At 40.3% G+C, this 13810-nt stretch overlaps 1 protein-coding gene across 9 annotated transcripts in view; it reads left to right on the plus strand.

The window, feature by feature from the left end:
- Window positions 1-13524, plus strand: part of Usp54 (ubiquitin specific peptidase 54) — a 111091-nt gene extending 97567 nt beyond the window's left edge. For 7 of the 9 annotated variants that reach the window (XM_057785784.1, XM_057785786.1, XM_057785787.1 and 4 more), the window contains 2 exons: window positions 10291-10477; window positions 11950-13524. In XM_057785784.1, the coding sequence (XP_057641767.1) occupies window positions 10291-10477; window positions 11950-12509 (747 nt within the window). In that variant the 3' untranslated portion in view covers window positions 12510-13524. The remainder of the gene's footprint in view (window positions 1-10290; window positions 10478-11949) is intronic. The other 2 variants (XM_057785791.1, XM_057785792.1) reach the window with 1 other exon arrangement.
- The last annotated feature ends 286 nt before the right edge of the window (window positions 13525-13810 follow it).

Here is a 13810-nt window from a genome sequence, read left to right on the forward strand (position 1 = left end):
CTACCCTGTCTTGGCAGGATAAGACAATCCTGTTTCATCCATTTAGGGATATTCTGTATCTTTGTCAGAAGTTGAGGTATGGGCTTTTCTTAACCCAAAGGCCAGTTCTGCCAAGAAGACAAGCTCCCAGTGGAGTGTCTTTGGTGCTCAACGTTCTCTCGGGAGTAGAGTGGTGTTGCCAGGAGTAATTGTGTCTCGTTGGCACAGGAATTTTAGGTTAGATTAAAGGCCATTTTCTACAGCTCTTTGAAGAGGCTGAAGATTATACTATCTATACTAAATATAATCTCTATGTAACTAAAAGACCTGATTAACTTAAAAATAAATATGACAAACATATAATTCTCAATACCTATCTAACTTGAAGACTAAAAGAATAAACAACTGTGCAATATATGAAGACAATGATCTTCAACTGTAAACAATGTCATAGTATCAGAGGTAGAAATGTACAATGTAATATGATAGATGTATCAATACAATATAGACAAAGTTATAAGCATACTCATACAAAATTAGAGGTAGGAACACTCACATTCAATATTCAATATATCAATATACAAGAAACAGTACCAATACAATTTTCTATAAACAGTAATTCACAAATACCAATCATCCCATAAAACCAGTTAATCTCCCTTCTTCCTCCTCTTCTTCTTCTTCTTTTTTTTTTCCTAAGTCCATAAAAATATCACCCCATCCCCTCAACCCTAAACCAACCACTAAAAGATGTCCTTAACCCTGAGGGCAAACTCTGTTGGGAGAGGGGATGTTGTCCTCTAAGATTGCTTCTTGCTGACATGGGGGCGACGTTCTTCTTAGGGGGTCCTGTGAAAGCAAATGATGGTAAAATTCCCAGTTTAATCTTTGACCTAAGAAAATTGTAACTAGTCTCAGAGCGTTTTGAGAAGGTCCGGCCAGCGTGTTGTCAAAAATGTGCACCATTCGAAATTGTTTCATGTAGTTGGTACCAAAAAAACAGGTCTAATATTAGTGCTTTAAAAAAAAAAATTCATGACGTCATAAAAACCAGATTGAGTTGATGTCGTGGGGCCCCATCTTCATCCTGGAAACTTCAAAGATTACTGTAGGAAAATTTGTTGCTTGTTATGGGAAATTTAAACATTAACAACAAGGACATATACTGACATATAAAGAAAGACACAGATATGAGGAAAAGCAAAGAAAGTTTAAGACATATATATATAAAAAAATTAATACTGAGCCGGGCGGTGGTGGCGCACACCTTTAATCCCAGCACTCGGGAGGCAGAGGCAGGTGGATCTCTGTGAGTTCGAGACCAGCCTGGTCTACAAGAGCTAGTTCCAGGACAGGCTCCAAAACCACAGAGAAACCCTGTCTCGAAAAACCAAAAAAAAAAAAAAAAAAAAAATTAATACTTACAGAACATGTCCTTCCATCAGTAATTAAATATTCAGGGTCCCTTAAATTCTTTGAAGATGGGTATTTTCCTGTGGAGATAAGAAGAGAACCCTGCCCCCAACCTATCTGTATTACTTACCATCAGTATGATTGCCATCCATGTGATTGAATTTTTAGTTATCTTTCCCAACTGGCTTCTCTTCATCAAAACGAACCTTTATCAATTTTGACGGTATCCACAATTTTTCCTCACCTGTGGAGACAAGAGCAAAACCCCTTCCCCAGCGCAGCACATCTCCTGGCTTCCATTGTGAGGTCATCACTTCCTTGAAATAAACTGGTTGATTTAGTTCAGTAGACTTTTCCATTATCCAATGTCTTTCTGCAGCCGATGTTCCCTTCTCATTAGCGTTGAGAAAATTCAAGGTTAACAAAGCATTATGTAACCTATTACTGGGGGTGTCTTCCACCCCTTTCTGTTTGTTCAACATATCCTTTATAGTTCGATTTGATATTTCTATGACTGCTTGACCTGTAGGATTGTATGGTATACCTGTAACATGCTTGATATTGTAATAATCAAAAAAGCGTTTCATTTTCCTAGAGACATAAGCAGGACCATTATCTGTCTTTATTTGTGTAGGTATACCCATGATAGCCATGACTTCTAATAAATGAGTGATAACTGAATCAGCTTTTTCTGAACTTAAAGCCGTTGCCCACTGAAAGCCTGAATACGTGTCAATGGTATGATGAACATATTTTAATTTGCCAAATTCTGCAAAGTGGAACACATCCATCTGCCAGATTTCATTCCTTTGGGTGCCCTTTGGATTAGCCCCTGCAGGCAGTGGCGTTTGGTTATAGAAAGAGCAAGTAGGGCATTTCTTTACAATCTCCCTAGCTTGTTGCCATGTAATAGAAAACTCTTTCTTCAAACCTTTGCTATTAACATGATGTTTTTTATGAAATTCAGAGGCTTGTAGCACACTACCAATCAATAATTGATCAATTTCTGCATTACCTTGTGCTAGAGGACCTGGCAGACCCGTATGGGATCGGATGTGTGTTATGTACATAGGGCAAAGCCTGTTCCTAATCAAATCTTGCACCTGGATAAACAAAGAGGTTAGTTCTGTATCATCAGGTATAAGTTCAGCAGTTTCAATATGTAAAATAACTCTTTCTGCATATTGTGAATCAGTAACTATATTAATAGGTTCTTTAAAATCCCTTAGCACCATAAGAATGGCATATAATTCTGCCTTCTGGACAGAATCATAAGGACTTTGTTCCACCTTACCCAAGTCTTCTGATTTGTAACCTGCCTTCCCTGATTCATTGGCATCAGTATAGAATGTATGGGCTCCAGTTATTGGAGTATCACGGACGATTCGAGGAAGGATCCAAGAAGTTCTCTTTATGAAGTTAAGCCTCTTGCTTTTTGGATAGTTGTTATTAATGTCTCCCAAGAAATTAGCACAAGCTCTTTGCCATGGTTCATTATCTTCCCATAATTTCTTTAGTTCATCAGCAGTGAAAGGCACTATAATTTCTGCTGGGTCTATGCCTGCTAGTTGACGAAGTCTCAACTTGCCTTTTATAATTAACTCAGAGACTTTTTCCACATAAGTTTTCAGTTTCTTACTTGGTTTATGTGGTAAAAAGATCCATTCCAAGATAATATCATCTCTCTGCATTAAAATTCCTGTAGGGGAAATTTTTGATGGTAGTATGACGAGAATACAATCGAGCTCTGGATTTACCCTGTCCACATGTGCCTGTTGTAATTTTTCCTCAATCATCGTCAGTTCCTTTTCAGCTTCAGCTGTTAATTCTCTGGGACTGTTTAAATCTTTGTCACCATCCAAGGTTTTGTTCAAATGAATTATTAGATCAGGTGTTATCCCAATAGCTGGCCGTAGACTGGAAATGTCCCCTAATAGTCTTTGAAAGTCATTAAGAGTCCGTAGGCGATCTCTCCGAATTTGTGCCTTTTGTGTCTTAATTTTTATAACCTAAATAATTAACAGAATTTCCTTTCTGAATCTTTTCAGGAGCAATTTGCAATCCCCATTTAGGTAAAAGTATTTTTATTTCTTCAAACAGTCTGTTCAAGGTATCCATGTTTGAATCGGATAACCAAATGTCGTCCATGTAATGTTATACTATCGATTTGGGAAATTTCTTGCGTATTATTTGCAATGGTTGATTCACAAAATATTGGCACAGGGAGGGGCTATTTAACATACCCTGGGGGAGGACAGCCCAGTGGTACTTCCTTGAAGGTTGAGAATTATTATAAGTAGGCATTGTGAAGGCAAATTTTTCTCTATCTTCTTTTTGTAAAGGTATAGTGAAAAAACAATCCTTTTTTGGCAATAAAGAGGGCAAAGGAATTCCAGATTGCAGAGGGCCCATAGGTTGAATAACCTTGTTGATAGCCCTGAGATCTGTCACCATTCTCCATTTACCTGATTTCTTCTTAACCACAAATACAGGAGAATTCCAAGGGCTGGTAGATTCTTCTATATGTCCAGCATCTAATTGCTCTTGTACCAACTGTTCTAAAGCCTGTAACTTTTCCTCAGCTAAGGGCCATTGCTTTGTCCATATTGGTTTCTCAGTCAACCATTTTAAAGGCAAGGCTGTTGGTATCTCTGAAGGGACATCAATTGCTTGTTCTTGTACAGCCCGAATGGCCGGTTTTCTCCGTTTGTAATATCTTTTAATATTATCCCCAGAAATATAGGCTCTAGAAGTAGCAGGAATGTTAATTTGGGTATTCCATTGTTGTAATAGGTCACGACCCCATAAATTCATTGCAATATTGGCTACATATGGCCTTAATTTTCCTATTCATCCCTCTGGTCCTATACATTCAACCTTACTCGTGCTCTGCCTTACTCGAGATAGGGTTCCAATTCCCAGGAGTTAAACATTTACATTCTGAAGAGGCCAATACGGATGCCAAGATTCTGGGGTAATGATACTTACATCCGCACCTGTGTCAAGCAGGCCAGTAATAAAAATGCCATTTACACACACTCTCAGCTTTGGTCTTTGATCATTTATAGAAGTTTGCCAAAACACACGGAACTCATCTTTCTGATCATTATTGCTTGTAACAGTAGGCATGGGGCTTTCTAATTGTCCTGACGAGTCACGTTCTCTGTAGTAACTGGAAATGACTGAACCATGTTTGCCATGGGGGCCTGTGAGGCCCCCCCCTCACGTTTCCCATCTGTATCAGGTTGCCTTGTCTATCTCTTGTAGACCTGCACTCATTCGTCCAATGTCTGCCCTTTCCACATCTTCTACATAAACCTGAAGGCTGAGTCCTCCTATTTCTGTTATTTCTAGAAGATGTATTATTATTATTTCTGAAAATCCGTTGTCTACAATTCCTTTTCATATGACCCATTTTGCCACAATTAAAACATTTGGTATTCTGATGTCTCCTTTTACCTTTGGAAATTGCTTCTTCTACCCATGCTTCAGTGCCATAGTCAAATGTATCAACATTCAGTGTATGCAAGACCCATTCTTCTAATGGCGCTGATCTGAGCTTTAAAGGTCCCAAAATCCTTTTGCATTCCACATTTGCATTTTCATAAGCCAAAGTCTCGATCATTATACGTCTTGCTTCTGGGTCAGATATCCCTATTTGTACAGCTTTAGTTAGTCTTTGTACAAAGTCACTAAAGGGTTCTCTCTGACCCTGTTTAACTCTGACAAATGATTCCATCCTCTGTCCTGGGTCTTGCACCCTGTCCCAAGCCCTTAAGGCTGCTGTAGTACACATGGAGAGTGTGTTTTCATCCAAATTAGCTTGTTCCTGAGGGTCAGAAAATAGCCCCTCTCCTAGAATTTGATCTATGGAAATCTCAATTCCCTTTGCTCTTTCCTGCTGTTCTAAAAGTCTAGCCTCTTGCCTGAATAAGCATTTCCATTTCAATTGTGGTCCACTCTCAAGGACAGCAGAGCTCAGTTGTAACCAGTCAGAGGGCGTGGCTTTATTTGTTGTGGCCCAAGATCTTAGCATCTCTTTAACAAAAGAGGCATTCATCCCAAAAGTCATTACAGCTTGTTTAATTTCTTTGAGATCATTCATACGGACAGGTTCCCATGTATCTTCCTTGATGACCCTAGGGTTTCTGGAACCAACTACTTTCTCTGTTGTTACAACTGGAAAGGCAGATAGAACTGTAGGTAGACTTTGTGGGAATTGTCCCGGAGAGATTTACCCACAGATTTAGTTAAAATTTGCCTTTCTACCTCTTGCTCTTCTTCCTCAGAATTTAGAAATTCCTCAATCTTTTCAATTCTATTTACCATTGCCTTCTCTAATGTCTGAATGTCCTGTCCAGAATTATGTTCTAAAGCCTTCATTGAGGATTCTAAAGTATGAAGTTTGTCCATTAGAGATAACATCTCATCTTTGGACATAATTTTTATAGCATAAACCATGCCTTCTTGTATTGACAATCTTTCCGCCAATCAGTCATAAGCTTTAGACAAAATCCGATTGTCACATTCAGCAGTTTTGATTCTCTCAGTTAATGTTTCAGTTCCTACTGAAAGGGACTGAAGCTTACGATCCAAATCAGCTGTTCCCTCTTCCATAGTAATGAATTTCTTGTTGTAATATGATCGGCGGGGCTGCGTCCCCGGCACCCGGCCGCCTGCATGGCTAGCTTATGCCCCGAAATAATTACACGGAAACTGTATTCTTTTGAACACTGCCTAGCCCATTAGTTCCAGCCTCTTCTTGGCTAGCTCTTACATATTGATCTAACCCATTTCTAATATTCTGTGTAGCACCATGAGCTGGCTTACCAGGAAAGATCTTAACCTGCGTCTGTCTGGAGTGGGAGAATCATGGCGACTCTCTGACTCAGCTTCTTTCTCCCAGCATTCTGTTCTGTCTACTCCGCCTACCTAATTTTCTGTCCTATTAAAGGGCTAAGGCAGTTTCTTTATTTAACCAATGAAATTAACTCCTCCATCAATTTCTCCTTAATATCAGCCATTAATGTTTCAGTTCCTACTGAAAGGGACTGAAGCTTACGATCCAAATCAGCTGTTCCCTCTTCCATAGTAATGAATTTCTCCTTAACATCAGCCTGTACCTCTTCTAAATTTTGTTCAGTTTGTCGAGTTGTGTTAAACAAAGATCTGTTCTCTGCCTGGAGAACTTCGAACTGATTTTTGAGAAGATTGTTGGCATTCTCAATTGTTTTTAAGCGTTCAACCTCATCTCGTAAAGACTTTATCATATTTCTATTATCAAACCATATAGTACCAAGGAAAACTACGAATCCCAGAAAGATCCATATCTGTGGGCTGACAGACACTTCTTGTAAAATCTCCCACATGGTACAATCGAAAAGGCTGTTAAAGTCTTGAATGGTAATGTTTTCAGACATTTTTCTTATTTATAAAAGAAAATTATGTACCTGTAATGAAGTTTTCCTGCCAGTGGTGGCGAAAGAAATGCACCTGAGTCCACGTGGTCTAAGCCAGAGCCGGTCTGAAACAATTAACTCAAAACAAAAATTATTGTACTGCTGGGCGGTGGTGGCGCACGCCTTTAATCCCAGCACTTGGGAGGCAGAGGCAGGTGAATCTCTGTGAGTTCGAGACCAGCCTGGTCTACAAGAGCTAGTTCCAGGACAGGCTCCAAAGCCACAGAGAAACCCTGTCTCAAAAAACCAAAAAAAAAAAAAAAAAAAAAAAAAAAAAAAAAAAAATTATTGTACTGCCTGACAAGGGAAGGGGTTGGTGGCTTTTGCTTCGAAACCGCAGGTGCTTTAGTTAATTCAGGCAGTGAGGCTTTGGAAGAAGCAGGGAGCAATTAACTGCTCTGTGTGGGTCGCTGCTCTGCGACTGTATCGTGGCCTGGAATGGGGGAAGGGAAAGCGAGCAGGGAGCACGCTGTAAAAGCTAGCAGGCTATGCTCGCCCAATAGCACTTCCTGAGCTCCGGTAACTAACTTGCTCGCAAAGGCTGGGAAAGATGGAGCTTGCGCCCCCCCTGTGCCGGGGCGGGGGCAAAATAGCCCGACGTTGGACGTCAAATGTGGCGGCGTAAATGAATGCAGACAGATTATAAAAATACATACAGCTTTAATAAGGAAATAGACTTACAGGACCACAGGTTCCCGCGGAGAACAGGAAAAGCAGAGCAAAAAAGGGCTGCTGGGATCATGCCCGCCAGATTTATTATAAACATTAGCCCAAGGCGAACATGCTCCCAATGGGTGGGGCTATATCCCTACAGTTTATTATGTATACACATGCTAGAAGAGGGCACCAGATCTTACTATAGATGGTTGTGAGCCACCATGTGGTTGCTGGGAATTGATTTCAGGACTTCTGGAAGAACAGTCAGTGCTCTTACCCTCTGAGCCATCTCTAGCCCTAAACACATAGTTTTATAATGTGATTAAATACTTGCTGCTCTGAGACCATCACAGAAAAGGTTAAGTATCAGGGAAGGTTTCATGGAGAAGAAAAATGAATATACCAGGCAAAGGGAAATGAAGTGAATTTTCATTGGATTAAAAGAGGATAATTGGGTATGACAGGATTAGAATATCTGATGAGGAGAAATGATGGAAATGTTGGCAAATGATAGCAAAGAATATAAGCAAGAGTCAGATCATAGAGCACATGGGATTCTGTAGGTCACACAGGAGTCTGAGAGGCTAGAGAGAAGTAAATATATTGGAGAGTCAATTAGGAAGTAAAAGAAATGAGATTGGTGCCTGCCTGCCTGCCTACCTTCCTATGGAGGAAAGATAAACCAGGGATGATATTCAAGTTTTATGGGTTGATAATTGTGTTTGGGAAAGCTGTATAATTAATTTTGGGTATAGTATTCATTACTGAACATAGCTCATAATGTCTGGGTATGAGGCATATGGGCTAGCAGTTGAGAATGGATTGGGACTCCTAGCCACTGAAAAGAGGGAAAAGCATGATAAAGATAGGAAATGGGCCGTGCCGTTCTTGTGAAGAGTTTCACATTTAGGTGGTTCTTTTTCTGAAGAAGCTTAAAACAATACATAAAAGGCAGCAAGAGCTCTCAAAGGGAAAGTGGGGATTCTACTAGAAATCCTTTCTCTGTGAAACACTTTCATAAATATCATGAACATAACTGATGATATAACACAAATTCTGCCCTTGAATAGCTTCCATTAAAGGAAACTAAGTATACTGGCATATAGATTGTTTCATTTACCATGTTGTTTACTGAGTGCTTGCATTGTTTCAGATGTTAGGGATACTGAAATGAAGTGTCTTCTATTATAGGAAGAAAGACACTTAATAAGCAAATGATATAACTCAAGACAGTTATAATTATGATAATGAAGACTAAAGTAAGTCAAGGGAAGAGGTGTTTAAAAGGTAATGTCTTTCTTTAGGATTGTTTTTAGTTAGGGTAGTGAGAAATACCATCTTTGAGAGGAATTAATATTTGATTAGACTTTAGTGATAGGAAGTTTGGGACCATGAAAGAATATTCCTGGTAACAGAAGAGCAAGTCTAAATGCCTGAAATAGGATGAGTTGGTGTGTTTGAGAAATATGGAGAAAGGCTCTGTGTGACGGTGCTTGCCTGTAGTGCTTACACTTCTGAGGCTGCGGCAGGTGTATTGTAAGTTTGAGTCATTCTGTGTTACATAACAAGATGCTGTCTCCAAAATAATAATTATGATAAGAATAAGCAAATAAGAAAAAGGAGGGTGCGTAAAGGGCACAGAGACAATATAGGATTAGGTGAGATCTGTCACACTGTGTCACATGGGACCTTGTGACAGGTAACAGGAGATGGGAAGATCAGATTAAGGCTTTTGTAGTGGTCCAGGCAAATTTAAATGTGAAATCTGTAAGTAGAAATGTCTCTTTGGCGATGGTGAATGGAAATAGGAAGTTAAGGGCAACACCAATGTTTATGTCTGAGTAAATATGTCTTAGAAAAATATATTAGGAAGAGGAGTTTGGAAACTGTTCAATTTTGGATGTTTTACTGTTTTTGATGATAAAGTAAATATTTCTGGATCTTTACTACAAAAGTGAATGGAGCCATGCAGGACATAAGCAACTGGAAATAGGAACATGGCATGCAGAAGAGGCAGCTGTGCATGGAGTTTTGTAGGGCAGACATGGAGTAGAGTTCAGTTGTATAGGTAGTTTAGTGCCCAGTGTAGATTCATTTCAGCCTCTAAGTCTGTTTAAATACCCACCCCACCTCCTTCTCCTTTTCTGTCCTCTGTCTCCTTTATTTTTGGGGGTATCAGGATTGAACTCAGAGCCTACTCTATAATCGAGCTACATCCCCAAATCCTATTTGTTTCATGGTTATTGTTTTTCTTTTCTCTTTCCTTTCCTCTTCCCCTTCCTTCCTTCCTTCCTTCCTTCCTTCCTTCCTTCCTTTCTTTTTTTTTGAGAAAGATTATTACTTGTATAGCCTAGACATCTTTGAACTTACTATATGGGCCAAACTAGCTTTAAACTCAAAGTAGTCTTGCTTAGTCTCTTGAGAGCTGTGATTATAGGTGTGCATATATTAATCAGCTCCTATTTTCAAATTTCTGTTTCAATCTCTTTAATTGTACTGTTAGCATTGAAGAGATTGCTAAAGGCCCCGATGGTGAACTTAGGAAGGTAGAGGATGGTGGAAATGGCAGAAGGAGAGGACCGTAAGCCTTTTCTAGGAAGCCCAACAGATGTTAGTGGAGTAAGATGAGTCCTTCTCTAGAAAAGGTGTGTTGTTCTAGTTTCTTCCATTTCCCCCCCCCCCCCCCCGCTTGCCTCACTGTGTTTATCCAACCGCATCCTACCATGTTAACCCTCATCTTTGTGTGTGTGTGTGTGTTTTTTTTGTCTTGTCTCATTAAAAGGATTCATCAAACGTGAGGAAAAAGACTTTGGAAACCGGGCACCATTGTTCCAGCTCCTCCTCCCTCCCTGTCATCCATGACCCTCCTGTATTGCTCCTTAATCCTAAACTCTACCCTCCCCAACCACAGTTCCTGTCCCCTGATGTTCTGATGCCCAGCATGGCGGGGGAGCCCTGTAGACCCCCAGGTAACACCTCAAATTAATATTATCTGCTAAAGTGTGATTGTTTTTCAGGGTCAAATCAATATACCTACTGGGAAAGTGGGGTGTCCCAAGGTAGACTGGAATAAATATATGAATTACTGTTTTAAGATCAAGCACTGATCTTCATGAAGTATGACTGAATAATTTTTTAGATACCATGCTCCATTGTTGAGAGTCATGCTCCATTGTCCAGTCATGAAAGAGTAGGTTTGAAGTGGTGAAGTATAGTTAATAACTAGCCTTTGGGATCCTCCCCCAAACTGAAAGTATCATCTCTTTTAGCTAGTTTTCACCCCTGCTATTTATTGAGTTCCAATTGAGGGATGGTGTAGGAGGGAAGAAATGAACGGAAGACTGGAAAGACACTGTACCTTGAGAACCCATGTTATAGGTACAGACACAGATGGTCTGCAGGAAGATGGGTAGCACCATTCTGGCTCTCATTGACCTCTGTCGGAAGATGTTCTCTTCTTCCTCCCGATGGGTTTAGCTTACACTTGGTTGTGGTTCTCAGTATGGAAAGAGGACATACTATTTGGTACCTAATGGTTGTTGGATAAAGGTACTTTGAAATATCATTTAATATCATTTAATACACAGAGCAGTCCTTCTGATTCCAATGTCACAAATATTATCGTGAAAGAAATGTCTAGAAAAGACTTTCTGTATTGTATATGAGGTAAGAGTAGTATGAACAAAAGCAGCGGTCTCAGAAATTTAACAAGGATTTAAGAGAGGACACTTAACTGCTAAGAAAAGCCAACTGAAAAAACAAACAAACAAACAAACAAAAAATGCTAGGCAGTGAAGGTGCACGCCTTTAATCCCAGCACTTGGGAGGCTGAGGCAGGTGGATCTCTGTGAGTTCGAGGCCAGCTTGGTCTACAGAGCAAGTTCCAGGACAGCCAGGACTGCACAGAGAAATCCTTTCTCGAAAAACATATGTATGTTTGTTTAAAAAAAAGAAACAAACAAGAAACCAAGTGAAATTTTAGTGTAATTGCTATTGGAGTTTGCACGGGGATATATTTGTTATATTAAGTAGCCACTCTTGTGCTTGCATTTATACATGTGTGTGCATGAGTGTGTTAGAGAAAGATTACCATGGAGGGTATGGTAATATCCAAGAGACTGTTTCATTTCCCCAAAATAGAAAAAAATTGATTTTGATGTAATATTTAGGAGTTTTTAGGGTTAAGGCTATCTATAGCTCCGTGGTAGGGTGCTTACCTAGCATGCACAGGGCCCTGGGTTCAATCCCTAGTACTGGCAAAAAAAAAAAAAAAAAAATTGCTACATATATTAAAAGCAAAACTAGGTTTTTTGTTTTCTCCTATGTGTGTATTCTTGGACAAGTAAAGACTTGGGCAAAATGTCCAGGAATGGTCCTTTGGAAAAGAGAATTATTTTCTAAAGATACTCACTCAGTCTTTTGGTTTCTTTTTCCTTCTCAGGAACTTCGAGGAGTGTCCAACAGTTTCTGGCTTTGTGTGACAGGGATGAAACTCCCCAAGGGGTCAAGTACACAGGAAGGACTTTGAACTACCGAAGTCTACCCCATCGTTCCAGAACTGATGCTTCCTGGGGACTAGGGCCAGAGACCAACCAGCATGTTGAGACCAGTGTTCTAACTAGGCCAGCATGCAAGCCTCAGCTAACCTACACTGCCACACTACGAGAACGAAGCCAGGGCCTTCAGGTTCCTCATGCTCAGTCCTGGGGGAATCTTTTCCATTCACCCTCGCATCTTCCTGCTGTTTGCCCAGTGTCCCCACCATCCAACAGTCTTCATTTACCCCTTAGATCAGCTTGGAATTCAGGTCCTGTTCTGGGGTCCCAAACAGCTGGCCCTCGAAGAATAGATATGCCCCCAGATAATGACTGGAGACAGGACAGTTACCCCTCCCAGCATAGGCATAGGAGGAATGAAGAGGAGAGAATTATGTTTATTCTATCAAATGCCCCTGGAAGAGAACAGAACAGCGTGAGATTTTTACAGCACAGCAGGTGGTAAGGATAACTTCTAACCTTTCCTGGAGCCATACCTTTCTCTATAAAACTGTACCATGGCAGAGTCGATACTTTGTGTCCTGCCAGTTAGGCTATACTCATCTCAACATAAAATTGGCAGCCACAGTTTGGAGGTAGAGGCAGGAGAAGCAGCAGTTCAAGGCCAGAGACTTTGGACTCTTACCAAACAGAACCACCACAACAAAAGAATTGTTGGTTTTTCCTAAGGGTGTTTGCTTCTTTGAGGGAGAATATTTGAAATTCCAACTTTAGAACTGGGGCTGTAGCTCAGTTGGTAGAGTGTTTTCCTAACATGCACAAAGCCCAGGTTTAGAGCCTTAGCACCATGCAAAACTGGTCATGGGGGTGCACACCTATAATTCTAGCACTTGAGAGGTGGAGGCAGGAAGATCAGAAGTTCAGGTTCATCCTTGGCTACGTAGCAAGTTCTAGGCTAGTCGGCTTCATAAGACCCTATGGGGGAACAAAAAGGAAAACTCAAACTTTGGCTCCTCTAACAAAAGGAAGCAACTAATGCTTAGGGCTATATTTGAGCCATTTTAAAATTGAATTTATTTTATTACTCTGGACACTAGCTATTCCTTAATGTTTAAAGACATTATTTTATTCTTGGTTAAGTTTAGGCCCCCATCTCCAGCTGAGTCCTCATCTTTTGGTCCCTACTATATTCCCTACTTAAACTACTTAGTTATTACCTGGACTCTCCCTGGAGTCACGAGTCTCACCGCATCCTAACGGGAAGCTCAACTGCCAGGAGTTATGGCTGTCAGCCTTCCTTGTGACTCAGACCTAGGCCTAGAATGTGGAGCTGCCAACAGTATTTGCCCTTCTGGAGAGATGGAGTTGGGCATGCTAACACACCTTCCTACCCTCAGCAGCAATGCCGTTACTGCCACTCCCTCCATCCCTGTTGTAAACTCTCAGAGTCAGCTAAACTATTTTAGGGCAAAGCATACTGTTTTTTGTAAAGTATTTTTCATTAATAAATCTATAAGATAGTTCTATTTAATCTCTTGTCCTTCACTTTTGTATGTTCTTACTCTTCTGGGATCGGGAGGTCTGGACATTTATATAAAATGACTTTTGACCAAGTGAAAATGAATAACCAAAGAGGAACTGAAAAATACATAGTTAACGGTTGCAGTCAAGATAGCCTTAAATAAGAGTATTTTTCCTTTTGTTATGGTTGTTAGCATGTTTCCTATCCCTTTCCTGCCTGGACACTCAGTACATTACATACTTTATTCTTCCCCTTACTAAGGAGGTTTTTCTGGGCATTCAAAT

The sequence above is a fragment of the Chionomys nivalis genome, chromosome 12 (assembly GCF_950005125.1).
Source record: "Chionomys nivalis chromosome 12, mChiNiv1.1, whole genome shotgun sequence".
Classification (NCBI taxonomy): Eukaryota; Metazoa; Chordata; class Mammalia; order Rodentia; family Cricetidae; genus Chionomys; species Chionomys nivalis.